Here is a 24371-nt window from a genome sequence, read left to right on the forward strand (position 1 = left end):
GACCCCATCTCATAAACCCAACTGTCTTTTTTATTTTTTTTTTATTTTTTTTTTTCATACAACCTAACTGCCTAATAAAGAAAGCATAAAAAAAAAAAAAAAAACCTGTCCAATTTAGGAATTTTGATATCAAACAGAAAAACCGGTTATTGGCCCTTTAGCCATGCACTTCTGTCATTCCCGGGGTTTTAGCTGCTCCTATGACCTCCAATTTAAAGCCTTAACCATCCAATTACTTCACCTTCCAAAAATACCTAACAACAAAACTAACAAAATGCATACAAAATAATAACAATTTTAATATAACAATATACGTTCGTAGTTTTTATTTTTTATTTTTAAGTTACTCTTAACCCACCTCAATATTTCTCACATTATGCACCCCACGTTCCGCCAACCCAGCTAAAAAAAAAAAGAAAATACAACTCAATCACCTCCACATTTTCGTCAAACTCACCAATTAATTTGTCCAAAAAAAAAAAAAAAAAACCATTTGGAAGCTGGTGGCGGCTTCTTCTTCTCCATCAACATATCCTCTCTCTCTGTCTCTTGTTGTGCCAAAAACTCGCATACATTATTTTTCAAAATAGATAACAATCTCCCTCGTTCCCCAGCGGTGAAAGCTAATGCCGGGTCTATCTTCTCCGTGGTACGGACCATAAGATTATTCTCGAAGAAGCTGAGGAACAAGTACAACATGGTACGGGAATTGGAGCAAGAGCAGGAGAGCTACCGGTCGAGGCTGTTCCACTTCAAAGGGATGTACGAGAATGCGGGTCGGCACACCAAGAGCCTCAGCGTCGAGAGCGCCGGCGCATTCGACTCCGATCAGTCGTCGCCGTCATCCGAGGCCGACCTGGTCGCCATGTCCAAGAGCCAGCCGGGACAGGAAGGGCAGAAAATCGGCTCGCTTTTTATTCCTACTGATAAGGGTCCCAGGTCGAGGTTCAGCAAAGACGAAGCTGGCTCAAGATCAGATGCCAAGGAGACTCTGATCTCAGGCCAGTATATATATTAATATGTAGTTCGTTCTTTTTTTTATATAATACATATTATGATGGAGTCAGGTATGAAATTTGAGTTATATGCAAACAAGGGCGATCGGAAAAAGAAACATGACTTGAAAAATGTGAAAGATAAAAGGTCAAATGTGGAGCAGATTTTGTTAACATGGACGTTGTTAACTTTTTATGTTATAGACGCCGTTGGAAAAATATTTGAAGCGTACGTGTAGAACTTTAGCTGCATGTTTAAATTGCTTGACATTCTGTGATTTAATTATTTGTTGAATTGAAAAGGGATGGTCGAATATGTCAGCTAGTAATTCTGTTCATACAAATTCTTTAAACTATATCTCTTAATTTAGTTATAAAAAAATTCTTTTTTTCTGGTTTGGTTTGTATTCAGATATGGAACAGATGAAGGAGAGGTATGCTAAATTACTGTTGGGAGAGGATATGTCTGGTGGAGGAAAGGGTGTTTCTTCAGCATTGGCATTGTCAAATGCCATTACAAATCTTGCTGGTAAGTTTCACGTTTTTTTGTTTTTTCCTTATCCCTTCAGAAAAATGTTGGAGAATGGCATGATATGTTATTTCTTAATTTGGTTATAAAATGATTTAACTGTCTTTTTCCATTCCAAGAACTTGTTTCTATGATTGACAATTGACATGGAGATTGAGTGCAATGGATGTTCAGCTTCTGTTTTTGGCGAGCAATCGCGATTAGAGCCCATGTCAGCAGAAAGGAAAGCTAGATGGAGAAAAGAAATAGATTGGCTCTTGTGTGTCACTGATTACATCGTTGAGTTTGTTCCTTCACAACAGAAATCCAAAGATGGAACACAAATGGAGGTAATAAAAAGAAAGAAAAAATATTTCTCTCTGTCTCTTTTTCATATAGCTCAGATTTAGTTAATGAGTTTATTATGATGTGCTTTGATTCAAAGATTATGACGACAAGGCAACGAACGGATCTTCACATGAACATTCCCGCGCTTCGCAAGCTTGACGCAATGCTCACTGTAAGAACATTTAACTCTTCATGCATATTTTTAACTGTTTAATTTGCTTAGTCCATTGCTTTATAATTTGGTTTGAAATGGATGATCTTCTCTAAAAGAGCTTATACTTAACAAACAGGATTGTCTAGACAACTTCAAGGACCAAAATGAGTTCACTTATGTTTCAAAAGATGCTCCCGACTCGGAAAAGGGAAATACAAAGAGAAAAGATGACAAATGGTGGCTGCCTACTCCTAAAGTTCCCCCCGATGGTCTATCTGAAATGTCAAGAAAATTTCTGCAGTATCAGAAAGATTGTGTCAACCAAGTCCTTAAAGCAGCCATGGCTATAAATGCTCAAACTCTATCAGAAATGGAGATCCCAGAAAACTACATTGAATCCCTCCCCAAGGTAAGGATAGAGGAAGAAATAAGTATCATTATAATGTCGCATCTTATTTTATTTTTCATTTTAACTGACAACATCTTTTTTTTTTTTCCCCAAATATTCGTTTAGAATGGAAGGGCGAGTCTGGGGGACTCAATATACAAAAGCATTACAGTTGAATTCTTTGATCCTGACCAATTTCTCTCCACCATGGACTTGTCCTCTGAGCACAAGATTCTAGACCTCAAGAACAGAATTGAAGCTTCCATTGTGATTTGGAAGAGGAAGATGAACCAAAAAGATGGGAAATCGGCTTGGGGTTCGGCTGTCAGTTTGGAGAAAAGAGAACTCTTTGAAGAGAGAGCAGAGACCATCTTGCTCATTCTCAAGCAGAGGTTCCCTGGAATCCCTCAGTCTGCTCTAGACATCAGCAAAATCCAATACAACCGAGTAAGACAAAATATATATGTATATATTTTTCCTATATCCTGTCAAAAAATAATATTATTATCAGCTCTCCTGATATATTAAGCTTTGTGATGGATTGGTAACTAATATGGTATTAAATTGGTGGTCCTGTGTTCAAACCCTTATTTTTGTAACTTTTCACGTGTCGCATTTCTGTCTCTTTTGTACTTGTATTCTTCCCCTCTTTTGATTGATTTGTGTTGGGTGCTTTCTTCGGTCTACGCTTAACATGAAAAGAAAATATTGAAATTTAATACTATTGTTAGTTCATCTCCTAATAGCTTAAAAAGCTTTTTATGATGGAGTGGTAACTAACAATCCCCACATCAATTAAGGAAAACTTTTGTTAGATGGTTGAATTACAACTTCTGCGATGTTTCTGTTGTGTCAATACAGGACGTGGGACAGGCTATTCTTGAAAGCTATTCAAGAATATTGGAGAGCTTGGCCTTCACAGTAATGTCCCGAATTGAAGACGTGCTCTATGCTGATTACGTGACTCAAAATCCATCACAAGCGGCGTGCAAGAGGAACCCTTTAAGAGACGTACCACAATGCACAACACCACCAGACAGGTTCTCCAGCCCCAGAGAATTGGACACAAACGGCTCCGAGACACTGAATTCGATGACACTCTTCGACTTCATGGGATGGGGTATGGACCAACAAGAGGCCGAGGCTAAGAAGGAGTTGGCGGGATTTTCAGATGAGTTGTCTAAAGAAGGTGAAATGAAGCCACCCCACATGCAGAAGATCGCCAACATAGTGACCAACAAGAAAGTTTCATATCTTGAGAACTTGGGCGGGTTGAGAAGTCCAACGGCACGCCACTGATAGAAGCTAAGAGTGTAGGGAGATGAAAATAAAAAAAGAAAAGAGAAGAGACGAGGAAGTAGAAATCAGAAGAGAGAGAAGAAAAGTGGTAGAGAGAGAGAGAGAGAGATGTAAGGTAAAAGGAGAGTGAGAAAGTCCAGCCATCAAATGGTGTAAATTTTTAGCAGAACGACCCCATATGGGCATTACCCAAGTTGTGGTTTACCTATTTTCATAAGACGGTTGTTTGTAAATAGGGGAGCCAATTTGGTTTGTCTCTGGTAGTTTGACTAAAAAATGTTTATTTCTTTAATTTTTTTGGATGACTTTCGGTTTTTGGGTCTTCATGTGTAATATTCAAACTGTAATGTATGGTTGAGTTGAAAGATACCATTAATTGATACTTGACTACACATGCAGCATGAGTATCCAGAAATATGGCATGGAAATAAAAATAATTATAGTATCACAATCGATGAGAGAAACATAAAAGCAATCCCCTAAATTGCACCTTGAAATACACCTTTTTGATTAGTCAAATAAGGGGTCTTAAGTACGCTTTAAAACATACTTACAAATTCTAAAATCAAACAGGTACATAAAACAACAATGAAGTGCTCAGAAAATGAGAGAGAAAGAGAAAAAAAAAAAAAAAAAAAAAAAAAAAAAAAACCCCCCTTAAGTAAACTTAGATCTTGCCACGTGGCCCGGGCTGGGGTGGGAGTTGAGGACCTTTCTTGATCGGTAGAATGTCACCAGAGGCAGTGGCGCTAAGGTAGGCAAGGGTGGATGCACCTCCTAATATCAAGAACTTGAGAAGCAATCCTCTCTTGGTGAATGGGGCTGCAAATGTCTCAAAGAATTTGCTCTGCATTTTCATGTAAACAACAAATTTTCAGCAAAAAATAAAATAAATAAATAAATGAATAACAAATTATGTTACAGATTGATCAATCATATCAAGGTCCAAGAATGAAGAACCCCAGTAAGGCAAAATCACACTAATAGGACATGTTTACTTAGATTGGAAGAAGAAAAATGAGAAGTGAAGCAATTTCCTATGTTCTAACTATATGTTTACTTAGAAAATCAATAATAAAAGTTTAGTAGGATCTATACAATACAGGGAATAAGAAAAAACATGTAAATTCTTGTTTCTCCTTGATATTGTAATTTTCAGTTAAAGAAAATGAATGATGAGTTCATATGTTACAAGTTAAATCGTTACTTAATTATATAAAAGAAAAAATAGTAATTAAGTTTTGTAAGATTTCTATTTAATTAGTTTTCATTAACTGTAATAAACAAAAAACCAATGATACTCGTTCTTAGTAGTTTAATCCGCTTTTCAATCCCATAACACTTTCTATTATATAATGGTAATGGCGCCTCCTAATGTATTATCCTAATTGCTCAATCTTACCGGACAAAGAGTTAGACGTGAAACAATTGAGACCCTACTCATTTTATCGATTCGAGTTTTGTTATAATAAAAAACTTTTAAAAATAATCACATTTAATTTTTTTGCTACAGTTAAAAACTCTCACATAAAGTTACACTTAAACTCAAATTAAAAATTCAAATTAACGAATTAAACGAGTCTTTGAGTGTGGTTGTGGATATAATTTAATAATAAGTTCACACCTTATTCTACTATATTATAAGGCGTAGAATTCAAATCCTCCGCTCTTAAGTTCAAAATAAACAAATAAATAGTGAGATGGTACTGACAAACCTGAAGAGAGTTGTATGGTGAAGGGGCATCTGACCCGTACAAGTCCCATTGCCCGGTGGTGTTGCCCAAATCTTCAAGGTCAAAGTAGACACTTTTGTCACCATATTTCGCCACCACAGCTCCACTTCTACCAAATTTAGTAACAGCAAGACAATTCTTACATAAATATATCAAGCTTAAGAAAGACGTATTGAATATTGATGATGGTGGTACTATAAAAATGTTGTGAACATTTGGGCCGTTTGCTTGCTATACTTAAAACGCATAATTTTAATTCTGTTGAAGTATCTTTAATTTTACAAAAAATTTAAATTTAAAAATTTCTACCGGCTAACGAATCTAAAATACTGATTTAAACGCACGAATCAAACGAGAATTAATTATTACTTGACGTTTCTGGGCTTGAGGCTTTGACGGGTGGGCTTGATGTAGAGCTTTGTTCCGGCGAGGGAGCTTCCACCAAGGCCCTTGATGGTGGCGGGCTGGACAGCGGCTACGGTTGCAAGAGAAGCCATGGCCTTTGGTGGTGGTGGTGTCTAAGTGAGTGTTGTGTGATTTGAGTTGATTAGGGAGGTTTGGGATCATTGGGCTTTTGATTCTTTTGCATGGATCTCCACTTCACACGTGGCGTAATGGGTGTGCTTTAGAGGATATGGGAATTTCATCTAGCAGCTGCCACGTGGACTACAGATGGATAAGCCTATCCTTATTGATATTCAGCAAAAAATTAAAATTTTGTTGCATGTTTTATTGGCCGAGAATTGAGATGTAAAACTTAGAGATGCAAGAACGGCCAGTTTGGCCCTGTCTGACTCGTTCTTCTTAGGTCCAGGCAGGTTGTGAGTTGGGTCTGGTCAGTCCATATAAGAATAATTTCGGTTCATTTCACATTACAGGTTAATTTTATGTGGGTCAGGTTGGGCCGTGTCGTAGGTCATGATAGACCGTGCCATAGACTTTGAATGGGTTGGCTCACTCAGGGCCCATCTTGACCCATCATAGGTTTAGATGGGCCAGCCCATCTAAACATGTAATTTTCAATTTTTTTATTTTTATTTTTTTAATTTTTAAACAAGTTAACAAATTTATAAGTTTGAATAGTCAATGAAAATATGAAAGGGGATATTTTATTTACAATTACCTCATTAAATAAAAACCTTTCTAAGGAAAATTCAATTGAACAAAACCTTAATAAGAAAAAAAGAGTACAATCAGAATAATTATACATAAGATGTTGACAAAATTACTATAAAAAAATATGAAGATATTATGGGCCTAGATAGGCTGAGCTGGGCCGGCTCATTATGGGCCTAGACGGGCCGAGCTGGACCGGCCCATCATGGACCTAGACGGGCTGGCGCAGTCCGGCATGACCCATGATTTTTCATGGGCCGTGCCGGGCCGGCCTATGGACCGATATATGTTGGCCCAACCTAGCTCACCAATATTTATGAGATGGGTCGTGCCTTGAATAGTGACGGGCCGTGCCGACCCGACCCATCACTGTGTCATGTTGGGCCTTAGCCGGCCCATAGGCCCCAACCCATTGTTGCATCTCTAGTAAAACTCCGTTCACTTCTTTTTTATTCTTGGCACTTGGAAGAGTAGAACAGAACATTCAGTCATAAAATTGAACCCTCCTTTTTTCTTAGAAGAAAAAAGAAAATAACTTAACTCAAAGTTTGAATAGTGTTTTGTGTTCATGTGTAATTATAGAAAAAGAAAATAAATAAAAATGAAATAAGAGAGAGGAAAAGGATCAGGCCCAAAAAGTCCAGTGGTCGCCTGTTGGCCCATTTTAAGAGGTCGTCCAGAGCTCTTTAGGCCTTTGGTGGGCTACAATATGGAGCGGGCTTTTGCAGGCTTTTCCTGGGCTAGTACTCTACATCCACGAAAGGCCGAAATGGTGATGATACCACCTGAGCAGTGTTTAAATATATTAAAATTTTAAGCATAATTTGCACTAAATAATAATCACACTTTAAAAGTGATACTTAGCTTAATTTTATGTTCTAGAAAATATGCAAGAGTGCTCGAATACAGATATTTTGTCTTTTTCTAAACACTACACAAGATTTCTATTGTCCACTTTCTATTCTTAAAAAGGGACAAATTTTCTAATTTGCTCTTAATAAATTTTTTTCTCCAAAATAATCTCAAATTTTTTTCCCTAAAATTTGTTAACAATATCTTTTTCCCAGAGCAACAAAAAAAGCGTAAACTGATATAATTTCTTAATATATTTTTTACAAGCTGTTTTTAAATAGAAGAACATTTGTCAAATTTTATTCCATATTTTAATAGCAAAAAAAAAAAACAAATACCTACATTGCGTAGGTCTAGATTTACTCCTTCTTAATTAATATATTTTTTAATCCAATAAATATATTAGTTAAAAAAATATTAATTAAGAGTAAAAATAAAAATTAAGACCTTGCATTCTAATTGAAAGTTTAATAATTTTCTCATATTTATTTTAATAGATCAACATGTTTTCTTGACTGTTGTTGGGGCTTAGCCAAACATTCCTTTTAAATTGATATGATTTCATCTTTAAAATAAAAAAGAAATACAATAGGAAAATTTTCATGAATGCCATAAAGGTAACATTATTTCATTTTTGCTATCAAATTTAAATTTATCATTTTATGTCACTAAAAACTATTTTAGTAGGTTATTTTATATATTTGGATAAGTTATTTTTTATATCATAGTGAGTTATCTTTCATATTCTATAGGTTATTTTTCATGTCCTAGTGAGATATTTTTCATATTCTACTAAAATATTTTTCCTTAATAACGATTTATAGTAATTTTTTATTATTATTATTATTATTATATTATTATTATTATTATTATTTTACAATTTCTCGTCCTCCCTCCCTATCTTTCCCACTCATATATTACTAAGGTCCCTCGCTCCCTTTTTCACTCATATCTATTATCTATTATATATTAAGAATGTAATAAAGCAGGCTGTTGTCGATCAATTTTTCTTCGTTTATGTCCTTTATCTTTTATACATTTTACTTACTTATTATTTACTTATCTATCTTATTTAAAGATTAAAAAAAATGATTAATTTGTATTTCTATTTATGCCCTTTACTCTTTATCCTTCATACTTTTTACTTATTTGTATCTATTATTTTTTCTTATTTAGGGTTTAAGAAAAAGCGGTTTAATTTTTATTTTTATTTATGCCCTTTAGTTTTTTTATATATAATTTTTACTTACTTGTTGTCACCGTTTTTTTCCATTTATACTCTTCACATTTTGTACTTTTTACTTATTTGTTATCTACTTTTTTATCTTACTTAAAGCTTAAGAAAAAACGACTAATTTGTGTTTTCATTTATGCAATTCATTTTTATTTACTTGTTATCTATTATTTTCTCTTACTTAGGCCTCAAGAAAAAATGATTTAATTTTTGTTTTCATTTTATGCCCTTCAACTTTTATACTTCTTACTTAACTACTTTTTTGCCTTATTTTAGGGCTTAAAAAAACGGTTTAATTTATATTTCAATTTATGCCCTTTACCTTTTTTAAAATTTATCACCAATAATTATCTATTGTGGAAGGATATTTTTGTCATGAATTAATTTTTCTTTGAGACTAAATCATATTTGAGTAGCTAGGGTACAATCCAAAACTACAGATAATTACAGCAGAAAATATCAACCAATTGACGACAACGAATCTGAACCCACTAACATCAAGCGGCAATGTAAAAACACTTAACACAAATGGGAAAAGAACCATGGTCTTTTAACTTGTCAAATTCTTAGCGCACAAGAATGAATCTAATTGAGTATTGTAATTAATTACTCTCAGAGGGACAATGTTTTAGGATAAATTGATAACTCTAGAAATTAGAGTTATCTTAGGCTTTTCTAGGTTTAAAGTTGGCTAATCCAAGGGCAAAATTATTTGTTTGTCTGTTTTATATATTCAACTTTTGGTTCTTGTGATGTACTCTGTTAAAATGTGTATATGTGCTATTCCTATGGCGATTTTGAAGAAAATTGAATAAAAAAGAGCTAAGTTGTGTCTAAGGTGCATTGGTGTGAACTACATGAATTGTGAAGAAAAATGCTGCAACAAAATTTTACAGCAGACAGTTTAGTGGATGACATCAGCGCATGACTCTGAAAAAGAAATAAGACAAAGTACACGAGGATGAGTACTGTGCACATGTCATTTTCTGCCCAAACCAATTACCTGGTGACACATTAGTGTCCTTACTTGGTGCCCTAAAGAAGAGTACAGTATCTCCTTAAGAAAAAAGAGAGCGCCACCAAGGGGAGAAAAAAAAGAACCAGACAAGAAAGAAAAAAAGGACCGAAGAGAGCAAAAAGGAGTATATAGAGAGAAAGAAGAGTAGTATGGGGAGGAGGTGATTTTTAGTCTTTTTCATCCTGTGAAAGCTTGCTTGAAGAAGAAAAAGGAGAAGAAAAATGCTAAAAGCTCCAAACCAGCTGAATCTCTCTTCTATCTCACCTGTTGCATTTTATTTCCCTTTGGATTTGTAATTTTGTTGAACAATGAATTATACTGATTATTTGGTTCTTGTAATTCCAATTATGAGCTAAGTAATTTCTTGTTAGGATTATTGATGGAACTAAAGTTGTAAGAATGAAGGCTAATTTGTGAATTTGCTTGAGCTTTTATTCATGTTCATCCATTGGTGTTTACTGTTTATTTCTATTTTTGAATGGTCATCAACTATAGGATACAAGACTTAGATTAATACTGGGAAGGTTAATTTGAGTTGGATCTAACACGGATAATGCAAGTTCAATATTCTTGTTTAAATTTGTTGATTTATGAATGATATAGGAATATATTGTTCATCTTGTATAACCCATTGAAACCGGTACTGAAATTTGCATTATGAGAACTAGATTCACATAGAAATATGCTGAAAATGGTTTGAAGAATTTTTAGCCATAATTAATTCAGAAGAATTTTATGTAGGGAACTAAGTTTCAGTTAACACGGGTAATAATGCTATAGCAGGTACTGTCAGACTTGCAACTGAGGAGAAATTAGCAATCCTAGTTTGATTAAATCACAGATTTACAATCTATACTGCATTCTTGTTATTTCTATCACCTTCTACTTGCATTTATATTGCATCCATTTCTTTACATCATTTTAGTGAATTTTTGTTTAGTTTATTCTTTCACTTAATTTTGTGTTTGCATGATTTCTACACTATATTATTGATGATTCAATCTATGTGGAAACAATATCCGTACTCCAGTACACTTTATTATTTATACGATCTGTGCACTTACGTAATTATGCAACATAAATACTCTATGAGAATTAAGGAGATAACTCCTACGGACTTCTATTTATAGATGAGACAACAAATGTATACCTCAAAAAGCTTGTAATTCAAGGTCTTACAATAACGAGCTTGTTTTTGAAGGTCGACCAATATTGTAAGTTTCGTTATTCCTCTTTTAATAATTTCTCAATTAAAATTCTTTTGCTTTTTTTGATTGTCTCTTTACCCTATTTCTGTATATTCATAAATTTATATATGTTTCGTTTGAGATTTATGTTATGCGGTGTAATTTAAATATAACTTAATTACATTGTAATTTTACACATAAATTTCTTAATGCAACTAGCACGTGCATTGTAATGCATGTGTTTTCTCTTACTAGTATATACTAAAAATGTGAGGAAGCAAGCAACTGTCGATTACTTTTTTTTTTCTCTTTACGCCCCTGTGTTGAATTTGTTTACTTAGTTATTGACTTGAATTAAACTTTTCCTCGAAGGATATTTTGGTCATGGACTTGATATATATATATATATATATATTCCTATTGCGGTCCTGTAATAAAATTTATAATAATCCATTTTTTCTTTTGTGAGAGAATATTTTTGTCGTCAAATGGTTTTTCTTGGACGACTAGTATTAGTTCCTAGCCAGGTTATACTTTCAAAATTAGATATACTTAGAGCGGTGAGCACTCTACACCCTACAATAACACCACATGTCAGTAAATATTAATTATTACAAAGTATGTTACAGTTAAAAATATTTAAAAATTATAAATTTTATACAAATTATAAATATATACATAAAAAATTATAAAATTCTCAAAAAATTTAAAAATACTAAATAAAATACATAAAAATATAAATATAATTTTATTCCGTATATAAAACTTAAATAATGTTATTTAGTATATTTTTTAATAATTTTAATACTGATGACAAAAGTCAATACACCTAAATAAGCCTGAGCCCAACCACATCATTTGCCAACGTGAAGACGCTCAATACTAATGGGAAAAGAATCCTGGAATTTTGACTGCCAAAACATGGCGCACAAGAGTAAGTATAATCGAAGTGTAATCAATTGCTTTCAGAGATCCAAGTTCCTAGACTGAAGAAAACGAAGGTGGTAAATCCTCTACAGCTCTGCTTCTATTTATAGATGAAAACTAGTGGATTACCCGTGCATTTGCACGGGTATATAATAGTTTAATTAATAATAATTTAAATTTAAAAAAAATGTATAAAAACACAAACACATATATATATATATATTTATAAGTTGCTGTAAATTTGTAATATATATATACACATCACAAATGCTACTCAAATCTGTATTCAATAGTAAAGAGTGCGACGAATCAGCAAAATTGATTTATAAGTGTACTACATTAAAAATCTATATTATTAATAAGTACATTGTATATTGAAACTGTAAATTGAAAGAACAAATAAAAAAAACGTATTTGTAATACATTGATATGAACATTTAAATAATAAATATATAACATACATTATTTACATATTGTTTACATTATTTATATAAAAATGACATAAAAATAAAAATGTAAATGTAATATTATGTACATGTTGTTTACAAAGATGAGATACATAAGGTAAAAAAAAGAATACTGTAATATTCAGTATTCTGTTTTCTGTTATTTCCCATTCGTCTTCTCTTGCCACCTTGGATTTGCTATTTTTTATTATTGCTTTTATTCATATTCAGTTATCTTCTCTTCAGAGTTACGTTTTTTTTTTTGCCTTCCATTTATTCATGTTGATTTTCTATTGTTCAGATTTCGAAATTTTGATTTGGCAAAAAAAAAACAAAAAAAAAAACAAAAAAACAAAAAACAAAACTAATCATCTTTTACATTATATCTATTTTAATAATTAGATGAGATATATATTCTTCAGCAGTATATACTGCGAATATTATTTTTACATTTTTTAATTGAATAAGGAGAAAGAGATAACAAAAACATATAAATAGACAAATAAATAAACAAAACAGAAGATAATACATTGTGAAAAATTTTATGGAAGAAAATATAAAACTATAATATTTAAAAAACACACATTAATAATAATAACGTTGATAAATGAAATATATATTAAGAAATTAGTTCAAGTATTAAATCTCTATTGCTACTAATATATACCATAGGTAATTGAACAATGACTCAGCAATATTTTTGGCTACCAACTAAATTATTACAGACTTTATATAGAATATCAAAAAATAGAAATAATAATAAAATCATAAAAACAGAAACATGAGGAAGAAGAAGGGAAAAAAATGAAGTTAAAAGAAAAGAGAGAAAAAATAATAGAATAAAAATGTCGTGGCGGGAAAAAAAAGGTCAATAATATGAAGTTCTAAAATATCGGAGAGAAAAGAAAAAGGATAAAGGAGGTGTTACAGGAAAAACATCAAAAAGAAGTTGGAGGAAAAAAACATATTTACATAAACCTGAAATAATCTGGGCAACATCAAAGACAGCCAAATCATTAGTAATAATTACATGATACATGGCAAATATATATCATGGGTAATTCAGACATGACTAAACAATATCTTTAACTACCAACAAAATTATTACAAGTTTTATATAAAATATAAAAGAAATAAAAATAATAATGAAATTATAAAAGCCGAAACATGAGGAAGAAAAAGGAAACAAACGTGAAGTTAGAAGAAAACAGAGTTTAGGAAAGGGATAAAAGATATGATGTTATAAGAAAAATATAAAAAAAAAGTTGAGATGAGGATCATATTTACATAAATCTGTAATAATTTGGGCAACATCAAAGACAACCTAATCATTATTAACAATTACCTAATACATGGCAACAAAAGAAAAAAAAATACATCATCATCACCAAAAAAGAATAACAGCCTAAGAAAAAAAAATTGAAGAAGAAAACTAAAAACGATGATAAAATTTATGGAACAGAAATAAGAGAAAGAATAAAATAAATAGTTAAGGTAAGAAGAAATCATAAATAAAGATTTATAGTAGAAAATAACATGATAGTGCTAACAAATTAAAATAATAACTTTCAATATTAAAAATTGACTTCCTGATAGCAATAACATAATCAATAGTAACATCATTATTACAAATAACATAATAAAATTAAGAGATAAATTTACAAAGGAACAAAATCATATAATCAAACTTATCAATATAATAAATAAGTGTTGTAAAACAACAAAGAAACAATTGTAAAAATAAATAAAAAAATTACCTTAGCCAAAGAAGAAGAATAGAGAAGCATACCCAGTAGGAGAACTAAGAGTCCAAAGCAGAGAGAAGCAAACAGGGAACTCTTTTATTGAAAACTGACGTAGACAAAGTGATGAATAAAGATTCAGAAGACAGGTAGAATGAGAATAAAACCTTAATACTACTAAGATTTGTAAACCACCGAATAAATAGACAAATAAATAAATAAACAAAACAGAAGATAATACATTGTGAGTAAATTTAATGGAAGAAAATATAAAACTACAATATTTAAAAAACACACATTAATAATAAATACGTTGATAAATGAAATATATATTAAGAAATTGGTTCAGGTATTAAATCTCTATTGCTACTAACATATACCATAGGTAATTGAACAATGACTGAGCAATATCTTTGGCTACCAACTAAATTATTACAGACTTTATATAGAATATCAAAAAATGAAAATAATAATAAAATCATAAAAACAGAAACATGAGGAAGAAAAAGGGAAAAAAATGAAATTAAAAGAAAAGAGACAATAAATAATGGAAAAAAAACATCGTAACAGAAAAAAAAACGTTAATAATATGAAGTTCTAGAATATCGGAGAGAAAAGAAAAGGATAAAGGATATGGTGTTATAGGAAAAACATCAAAAAGAAGTTGGAGAAAAAAAACATATTTACATAAATTTGAAATAATCTGGGCAACATCAAAGACAGCCAAATCATTAGTAATAATTACCTGATACATGACAAATATATATAATAGGTAATTCAGAAATGACTGAACAATATCTTTGGCTACCAACAAAATTATTACAGGTCTTATATAAAATATAAAAGAAATAAAAATAATAATGAAATTATAAAAACCGAAACATGAGGAAGAAAAAGGAAACAAACGTGAAGTTAGAAGAAAATAGAGAAAATGAAAGGGATAAAAGATATGGTGTTATAAGAAAAATATTAAAAAGAAGTTGGAGATGAGGATCATATTTACATAAATTTGTAATAATCTGGGCAACATCAAAGACAGCCTAATCATTATTAACAATTACCTGATACATGGCAACAAAAGAAAAAAAAATACATCATCATCACCAAAAAAGAATAACAGCCTAAGAAAAAAAAAATTGAAGAAGAAAACTGAAAACGATGATAAAATTTATGGACTAGAAATAAGAGAAAGAATAAAATAAACAGTTAAGGTAAAAAGAAATCAGAAATAAAGATTTAGAGTAGAAAATAACATGGTAGTGCTAACAAATTAAAACAATAACTTTCAACATTAAAAATCAACTTCATGATAGCAATAACATAATCAATAGTAACATTATTATCACAAACAACATAATAAAGTTAAGAGATAAATTTACAAAGTAACAAAATCATATAACCAAATTATCAATATAATAAATAAGTGTTGTAAAACAACAAAGAAACAATTGTAAAAATAAATAAAAAATTACCTTAGCCAAAGAAGAAGAATAGAGAAGCAGACCCAGTAGGACAACTAAGAGTCCAAAACAGAGAGAAGCAAATAGGGAAATCTTTTATTGAAAACTGACGCAGACAAAGTGATGAACAAAGATTCAGAAGACAGGTGGAATGAAAATAGAAACTTAATACTACTAAGATTTGTAAACCACAGAATAACACAAAGGGTATAAGAGAATGTATTATAGAAGTTGGAAACGGAAACAGAGGACAATTTGAAAACCGTAATAATAAGATAAAACACAATAGTTATAGAAAAGAAAAAATATATATTTGATGAAGCACCGATAGTAATTCTTGAAAGAAGAGAATATCAACTGAGTTAATAATTACTTAACATGTGTCGCTAAGCATGAAGATCACCGATAAATAGAGCGAATAATGAACAGACAGTAAAAATTTGTATGATACAGAATTACTGCTGGTTCCAGAATCGAATTCGGGTGCGGAAGCGTAGTACGGGAAGACGGATCGTGTATAACAAAAATTTTCATGAAACTTTTGAGATACTCTATAGATTATATTAATTTATGCACGAATAAATTAATCGCATTAATTTACATCAAGAACTCAATCCCAGAAAAAATACCTGGAAGCCGACTCGGATGATATCTTGAGTTATTTGACCACGAACAGTCCTTGCTCCAATCTTTGTGTTTAGAATACCAAAGTCTTCCACGTCAATTCCTAGATTCAACGTAGACGTGTGTGTGGGCACACGTGAGACAAAACAGGTTTCTTAAACACTCGAATTTCTACAAACACCAACGCATGCACGATGTGGAATTTTTTTGGAGAAAACTTTTCTTCTCTTTTTTGCTCTATGAATTTCGGCCACACTAATCCAATTAGGGCTGAATTATGCTTCAAAAGTTGTGTCCACAATTTTCTATCATTATCATATTTAAAGAGTAGAAGTCAAACTTCAAAACAGAATCAAATCCCTATCTCCAATTTTTAAATTTTGAACAGAAAATCCTTTCCCCTTATCTCCAAGGTGGCTGGCCATATCACTGGGGTTTTTCCCTGTGTGTGGCGCCAATAGCAGATAGGGAAGGAAGAGATTTTATCCTTTATCCAGTAGTCCAATTTTAATTCAGATTCAAATTCGAATTTAAGTTAAACTTAAATTAATTTGAATTCTAAATTGAACAACTTATCAAATAAGTTTGAATGGATAAATCTAGATATGTTCAAATTCAAATTTAAATAATCACATTATTTAAATAATAATTAATTCTTAATTAATTATTTTTTGAGTATTTAATTTTAGAATTCCGTAATTCTAAAATTCCCATTTTGCCCTTTGTGTCTGGTAAATTACAAGGATGACGCGGGGACATATGGACCTATAATCCTGAGCTCCAATAAAATTAATAATTAATTAAACACTTTATTTAATTAATTAATTCTATTAATTCCAATAGATCCTTGAGTACCATTGATTCTCTAATGGATAGTGATTCATAAAACACATTCATGAACCAGAGCGCTCTTACTAATCCAAGTACCGAATCAACATTCAAGAGAATTATTTATCTACTTATTTCTCAAGAAGGAATGGATTCCATCTCGTATAATAACATTCCCAGCTACCTATTTCATTATGTCTCCAAAATACAAGGAATAGGATTTAGGGTCTCGGAATCCGTACTGAGTAAATCAAAAGACATAAACCCATAAATAGGAGTTTGTTAAGAACTCAGGATTAAGATCATCCTATATATGACCATCGGTAGACTCAATTAGAATTTCTATGCTTAACGAAAATTATTAGAAATTCATATTGTGTCTGTGTCCTTGTTTCACATAATCTTATTATGCAAAATACACTCATTCAATATCTCGTCATATTAATAGTGCGGATAACACCGTTCCATTCTAAATGGGAATGACATGTATTAATAATGTTTTAATTAAAGATTATAAACTTTAATTAAATTCATCATGAACAATATTTTTGATTATTATCCTTAAACACTATCTTCTCGTATATAACACTTATATACTATGTTTAAGGTTACATAAACAATCACGAAATTTTCATTTGATATTTATAAAATATTCATAAATATATGCACATAAAATGATGAATAAACTCTTTTATTAATTAAATAATAAATATCCTATTACATCTCATACTTTTAAGATACTATTCTCAATAATTACAACAAAACAACACGTGTCAAAATAATATCTAAACACTATGACATTGTAAAAACTATCTACAAATTGCAAGAAATAATTATATCAAAAATTAATCTAGAAGATAAGAGAAGGAAATCATTGAAAGCATAAAAAAAAAAGGAAAAAAAACATCGATTAATAACGTCACAAACAAATACGATAATGACAATTTAAGAAAAAAAATTCTTTTTAAAAAGAGAAAAGAACAGGTAAAAAACGAAACAGATAGAATTTTTTGTGAAGGGAGAAAAAGGGAGAAAATTGCCAAGAAAAAATGAAGCTAGAAACTTCACAAAAAAAAATAGCACGAGTAATGCATTATTTATTTGAAACAAAATTACGAAAATACCCAAAAAAAATGAAAAAGGAAAAATTTTAAAGAAGAAAAAAACGTAAAAACTTCACCAAAAATAAAGCTCTACAAAATCTTGTAAAAAATTGTTTTTTAAAAAAATAATCCTAAAAATAAAAAAAATACCCAGACGGCAAATATTGGAGAAACAACAAAAAGTTTCAAAGAGAAGAAAACATAAGAACTTCATCAAAAAATAACCCATAACCTTACCCAAAAAAAAATAAAATAAAGCAGATCCGGAAAAAAGAAGAACAAAAAGCGCAACCAATACTAAGAGATGAAAATAACGAAGCCAAATATAGAAAAAGAAACGAAAATAAATATCAACGGAAAGGAGCTGCGGAGAGAGGAAAAAAACGGAGAATACAAATGCATAACCCCAGAAGTTTCATGGAAAGGAACAGAGAGATAAGAGAAGAGGAAAAAAAATTTGCACAGAACAAATGATGAAAGAAGCTTCGAGAAAGAAAGTGAAAGAGGATTCGGGAAAAGAATTAACAAAACCAATGGTAATTTTCAAGAGGCTTCGAGAAAGAAAGTGAAAGTGGCTTCAGGAAAAGAATTAACAAAACCAATGATAATTGAAAATTACCAAAATATCCAAACAAAAACCATATAAAAATAAACAGCTAAAGTTAAAACGGTAAAAACAAAACTTTAGGATAAATCCGGAATTTTTTTAAAGAAGAAGGATAGGAAGGACTCGGCACTGTACTTAGAACAGTAACCGGGTGCCTACTATAGTAGTAGGTATAATAACAAACGTATATCTCAGAGGAGCTTACGATTCCAAAGGTCGGTTAGTTAGATCCCATTCATTTTACATATTTAAGTTTAGAATTTGAGTTTTATTACAGTAAAAAATGTTTAAAAATAGTTATATTTAACTTTTTTATTATAGTAAAAAATTCTCACATAAAATCACATCTAAACTCGAATCAGCGAACTAAACAGACCGTAATTATTCTTCGTTTAATAATTTTTCAACTCCAATTTATCTTATCCTTCAAATTGGTTGCTCTTTCTGTTTCTGATCACACAGTGTTGAGAGAAACAGAGTCGTAAGGGTGGTAGTGACAGAGGAAGAAAACTGATTTAAGCTGTTTTCAAAGGAAGAGATGTTGAATAAATCTCGCTTTCTAATGAGTCTAGCTTTATTTTCTAGAGAATAAAGCTTATATCAAAAATTCCATTTGTGAGAATAGCATCTAAGCGTCGCGATTAGTGTTAATGGGTCGTATTTGTGTCAATCTATTTATTAATCGCGTCAGAAAAACATCAATTCAAATATAATCTGTTTATTAAACGTGTTAAAAATACCAACCTAAACATGACCCATTTATTAATCGTATTAATCGTATCAACTCGTATAACCTGTTTAAATTAATGTATTGAATAAATAACTAATATAATAATGGCTTATTTAACAAGGTCAAGACATGTTTATTGGTCAATTTATCTTTTCCTTTAAGAAAATTAAATGAATTTTACCAACAAATTATAAAATTCACATTATTTGTATTTAATATGTTATATAAAATTTCATGTTACATCACATATCATTAGATTGTAGATGACACATATAGTTAATCGTATCAATTCGTGTTAAGAGGTCAACCCTAACCCAAACATTTATTAATCGTGTCAACCCGATTATGACCTAAACTCATTTATAGTAAACCCAAACCCACTAATTTCGTACGGATTTCGAGTCGTGTCGCTACCTGGATTGCCAGCCCTAATATCATCTTTGAATTGATGTGTATATAAGCAATTGTTGACCAAATTTTTTTTTTCCGTTTATGCCTTTGACCATTTATACTTTTTACTTACTTGTTATCTACTATTTTCTCTTACATAAGGCTTAAAAAAAGCGATTTAATTTGTGTTTCTCTTTATGCTCTTCGCCTTTTTTACTTTTTACTTACTTGTTATTTATTATTTCTCTTACTTAGAACTTAAGAAAAAAAAGTTTAACATGTGTTTCCATTTACGCCTTTAATCTTTTGTACTTGTTACTTATTTATTATCTATTGTTTTCTCTTACTTAGGGCTTAAGAAAAAACTGTTTAATTTGTGTTTTTATTTATGCCATTTACTTTATGTACTTTTTATTTACTTGTTATCTACTATTTTTGTATTTCTATTTAAGCTTTTCACCTTTTATTTGTATTTTTTACTTACTTGTTATTTATTGTTTTCTCTTATTTAAGGCTTAAGAAAAAGTAGTTTAATTTGTGTTTCTGTCTATATCCTTCACATTTTGTACTTTTTACTTACTTGTTAGTTATTTTTTCTCTTATTTACGATTTAAGAAAAAATGATCGAATTAAATAATGTTTAACTTACATTCTGAAGGTGGCTTCCAAACCCACAAGACTCACCCCGTTAAAATAGACGGTGCGGTCTATGTAGAAAAATAATAGTATATGACGATTAGTAAGAACTGTTTTGTCTTCATCATAAAATTGTTTCCTTAATACACAATAAATATGACAGTCAAATTCATGCCCTATTGCAACTGGCACGTGCAATGCACGTGTCTACTTTTACTAGTATATAATAAAAATGTGATGAAGTAGGCAGCTGTCGACTAATTTTTTTTTCCGTTTATGTTCTTTGCCTTTTGTACTTTTAACTTATTTATTATTTACTATTTTTTCATATTTAAGACTTAAAAAAGTAATTAATTTATGTTTTCATTTATACCTTCACCTTTTGTATTATATTTTACTTGTTATCTATTCTTTTATCTTACTTAAAGTTAAAAAAATATAATATAATTTTTATTTTTATTTATACCATTCATTTTTTTTATTTTTCACTTAGTAATTATTTACTCTTTTTTATTACTTAAAATTTAAGAAGAGTTAGATTTGCATTTTCTTTTATATTCCTTACCTTTAATACTTTTTATTTTCTTATTAACTACTATTTTTTTTATTTATAGCTTAAAAAAACAATTTATTTTTTGTTTCCAGCCCTTCATTACATTTTTATAGATACACGTCGAGAAGCTTTGGAGGCGGAGCTTCGCGAGGTGCATCAGATTGCCGCGAAATGAGAGAGGGTGCGAGAGAGTGAAGACGGAGAGAGAGAGAGAAATAAAAAAAAAATTAATAAGTGGTATCAATTAATTTTTAGGGGCATAAATAATATAAAATATAAAAAAAAGAGCAGTTATTTATGTAATTTTTTCAATACAATATCGCGAGAAAAAGCAAAAGAGCGATAATGACCCATGAGTCCTTGTCCATAGGACCGCGTTGGCGCATCCATCTCTGCTCACATTACCCAAAATAAAAATAAAATAAAAAATAAAAAAAAAGACCTCATCCTTTATCATCTCCTTTCCGGACCCCAAAATCCAAAACTCCCAGAAAAAAATGTCGCTCACAGCCTCACTTCTCCACCTCCCACCACTACACTCCCTCAAGCTCTCCTCTTCCACCACACCAACGACAACGACAACAACCCATTTCCTCCATGGCTCGATTCCTCTCTCTCTCCTCTCCAAGCCCTCTTCCTCTCTCACCAACCCAACCTCGTGTCCCCCCAACTTCCTCCCTCCCATCAGGGCCATGAGGTCTCTGCAGGGACGCGTCGTCTGCGCCACAAGCGACAAGACCGTGGCCGTGGAGGTGCTGCGTTTAGCCCCCCACCCCAAGTACAAGAGGCGCGTGAGAAAGAAGAAGAAGTTCCAGGCCCACGACCCCGACAACCAGTTCAAGGTCGGAGATTACGTCCAGCTCGAGAAGAGCAGACCCATTAGTAAGACCAAGACCTTCGTCGCCGTTCCCGTTCCCGCCAGGAACTCCAGGAAGAAAGACGCCGATGGAGAATCTGCGGAGCTTGGGATTCCCTTGGAATCTCAGCAGCCTCAGGCTTAGGTTTTGAGGTTTTGAATTTGTGAATTTGATTTCTTTTGGGTTTTGCATTTTTTATTTTGGTCAGGTTTGGAATTTTTGTGTATTTCGATGCGCTTGATATGTGACATGGTATTAGTCTTAAAAAATTTGAGCATTTTCTTACTGGAATTTGTGTGTGTGTGTGTGTGTTTATTTTGGATAAATACAAAGACTTGTTTTATCAGAATCCCGCGTTTCACGTTTTTACAAATTATGCTAAAAATCCCCCCAGAATACATTCCTTTTGAGGAGGTTTCTTCATTCAATTTGGATAACTTAGGGGGTTGGTTTAATAGGTTTGTAAGAGCTAGGGAGAGGTGTAGTATTTCATTGGTTGGTTTGCACAAATCAATAAAATAATGACAACTCAGGAGTTGGTCAAAAAATCAGGGTTAGAGTTGGTGTTTCTAGCATCCGTTCATTCTGAAAACATAAAACATAGAGCAAAAACGCGGTATTTGAGGATGGATTGGTGCAGCATTTTGGAAAACATAGGGTGAAGCTTTATATTTGATGTTTTTCTTAAAGTGTTGGCAATGGTTTTGGATAAAATTGTTAACCAATACCAAAACTGATGGATGCTTTTAAAAGTTGCGCATTTGAGTTTGTTTGATTGATTTTGTGAAAAGAGTTTGGGATTATGGAAAATTGGAAGAGAATTTGGATGTTACTTTACTGTAATTCTTGGGTCGGATTATACTCCATACTGCATACTCTATAATATTGGAGGCTAAACACAATTAGAACTGTCAAATACTAATATTATTATGCATGAGGAAGTAGGAACTATCAGTTCTGTAGATCCATGTAGATGCTGAACATATACTTTTCTCTACAATGCTAACCACAGACGTTCCCTTCCTTTTTCATTTCAACCAAATAATGAATTAAAATAAACCCACATGAAACCAGAGCATTTTCTTAAACCACTAACAACTCAACTAGATGCTTTACAGTTAATTTAGTTGGGTTTACCTAACGCTAACTAGTAGAACTAAATTTAGATCAGCTTTCCTCACATTGCAAACTTGTCTTAATATTCTTTAAAGTGCATGATATTAGGGTGTTAACGGAATCCACAGACTCCATAGTTAGTTTGGCTGTTGGGGAGGTATTGGTTAGTATCTGGAATGCTACTGTAAGCAGAGACCCTCCTTCTGAAGTCTTCTCCTCTGGCCTAGAGGTGATGACTAGAGGCCTTGATTCTACCCCGTCGGGAAGAATCGAGAAACCTGATGGTAATACAGTGAGGTTGCTTGAGTCACATCCGGTCATCACAGATTGCATTCCAGTGATGTCCACCGGAGCATAGACCACCATGGATTCATAAGCATTTGTGCAGCAGTCTTGGAGTATCCACATGCTGTTTTCTTTGGATTTCATCGTCTGAAAATATCGGAATCCCCAATGTATTTTAGTGCAAGGATTGAGTTGTTTTAATACTCGTTTTAGTTGAGTATCCAAGAAAACAAATTCAGAGAAAGGAAAAAAAAAAAGTACAGTTTGTAATGTCCAAAGTATGGTTATTGATAGGGACTCACTTGGATGGAAACTGCATTGCCACGGTCTTGTCCCTTTGCTAAGTTCGCCATGGATTCAACTGAACCGGTCCTTGAGATTATATCCCACTAAAATTTACAGAATAACAAACTGTCAAAACATTTTTTTTCCTAGACAAGCATAACCCTAGTGTAAGAGATTAAAGTATGGCCAAACCTCACTCCGGTGACTTTCATCTCTCAAGAAATCGAACAGGGCATGAGGAGAGACGGGCAACCATACTGAAGAAACTGCACAGAGTATGACTCCAAGAGGCTCTCCAGGGTCATTCAAGTTCTTCCTTGAGGCAATTCTTATGTCTTCCCCTGTTTTGCTTGAGACCTTGGTCCAAGTATTGTAGCTCGATGCAGCGATTGCTCGACAGAAACTCCAGGTCATTCTCTGTGCCAACTTCAATATGCTTTTCCTCCCGGCAAGAGTGGCCACGCCTAACGTTCAAAACAAGGAATGTTACTATATAAAGACCCACTCTTTGTTAAGTCCATGGCATTAATTTTGTTCTTACCAGTTGAGTCCTTCATGGGAACGTTGGTTGCCATGAAGAAAACAAGCCTCTCGCATTGAAGTTGCAGTGTAGCTATCCAATGCCTCGCACCAAACGCCAGACCGCTGTTTACAATGGCACGGTACATTGTGTGGACTGTGCTTTTCTGGCATTCCAAGTGCTCCACCCAAGTCACCTGAAACCATGATCGGATAATCAGTTATAACCTTTGCTTACACATGACTCGATCAGTTTCACCCCTGTTCCTTTTTTTTTTTAATTTTTTTTCTTCATTTGACCTAAGTCACCTGAAACCGTGATCGGATAATCGGTTATAACCTTTGTTTACACATGACTCGATCAGTTTCACCCCTTTGTTCCTTTTTTTTTTTTTTTTTTTTTTTTTTTTTTTTTTGTGTTTTTTTTTCTT

General features: G+C 32.1%; 4 protein-coding genes across 4 annotated transcripts in view; 2 read left to right on the forward strand and 2 right to left on the reverse strand.

Moving 5' to 3' along the window:
• Nucleotides 1-534: 534 nt before the first annotated feature.
• Nucleotides 535-3860, forward strand: LOC21408876 (rop guanine nucleotide exchange factor 12). Its single transcript, XM_024166745.1, has 7 exons — nt 535-1001; nt 1408-1524; nt 1699-1853; nt 1949-2023; nt 2142-2414; nt 2520-2840; nt 3255-3860. The coding sequence occupies exons 1-7, from the start codon at nt 698-700 to the stop codon at nt 3690-3692; spliced, it is 1683 nt and encodes a 560-aa protein (XP_024022513.1). The 5' UTR covers nt 535-697; the 3' UTR covers nt 3693-3860.
• Nucleotides 3861-4160: 300 nt separating this feature from the next.
• Nucleotides 4161-5998, reverse strand: LOC21408877 (photosystem I reaction center subunit VI, chloroplastic). The gene is made up of 3 exons (XM_010099778.2): nt 5795-5998; nt 5408-5534; nt 4161-4539 (listed from the first exon to the last, which is right to left on the reverse strand). The coding sequence occupies exons 1-3, from the start codon at nt 5920-5922 to the stop codon at nt 4360-4362; spliced, it is 435 nt and encodes a 144-aa protein (XP_010098080.1). The 5' UTR covers nt 5923-5998; the 3' UTR covers nt 4161-4359.
• Nucleotides 5999-21286: 15288 nt separating this feature from the next.
• On the forward strand, nt 21287-22084 carry LOC21408878 (30S ribosomal protein S17, chloroplastic). The gene has a single exon (XM_010099779.2). The coding sequence runs from the start codon at nt 21376-21378 to the stop codon at nt 21877-21879; it is 504 nt and encodes a 167-aa protein (XP_010098081.1). The 5' UTR covers nt 21287-21375; the 3' UTR covers nt 21880-22084.
• A 567-nt stretch (nt 22085-22651) lies between these two features.
• LOC21408879 (homeobox-leucine zipper protein GLABRA 2) overlaps nt 22652-24371 on the reverse strand; it is a 5511-nt gene continuing 3791 nt past the window's right edge. The window contains exons 8-11 of the mRNA XM_010099780.2: nt 23963-24137; nt 23614-23885; nt 23439-23525; nt 22652-23283 (exon numbers count right to left, since the gene is read on the reverse strand). Coding sequence (XP_010098082.1) covers nt 22903-23283; nt 23439-23525; nt 23614-23885; nt 23963-24137 — 915 coding nt within the window. The 3' untranslated portion in view covers nt 22652-22902. The remainder of the gene's footprint in view (nt 23284-23438; nt 23526-23613; nt 23886-23962; nt 24138-24371) is intronic.

Source organism: Morus notabilis, unplaced genomic scaffold, assembly GCF_000414095.1.
Source record: "Morus notabilis unplaced genomic scaffold, ASM41409v2 Scaffold307, whole genome shotgun sequence".
Taxonomy (NCBI): domain Eukaryota; kingdom Viridiplantae; phylum Streptophyta; class Magnoliopsida; order Rosales; family Moraceae; genus Morus; species Morus notabilis.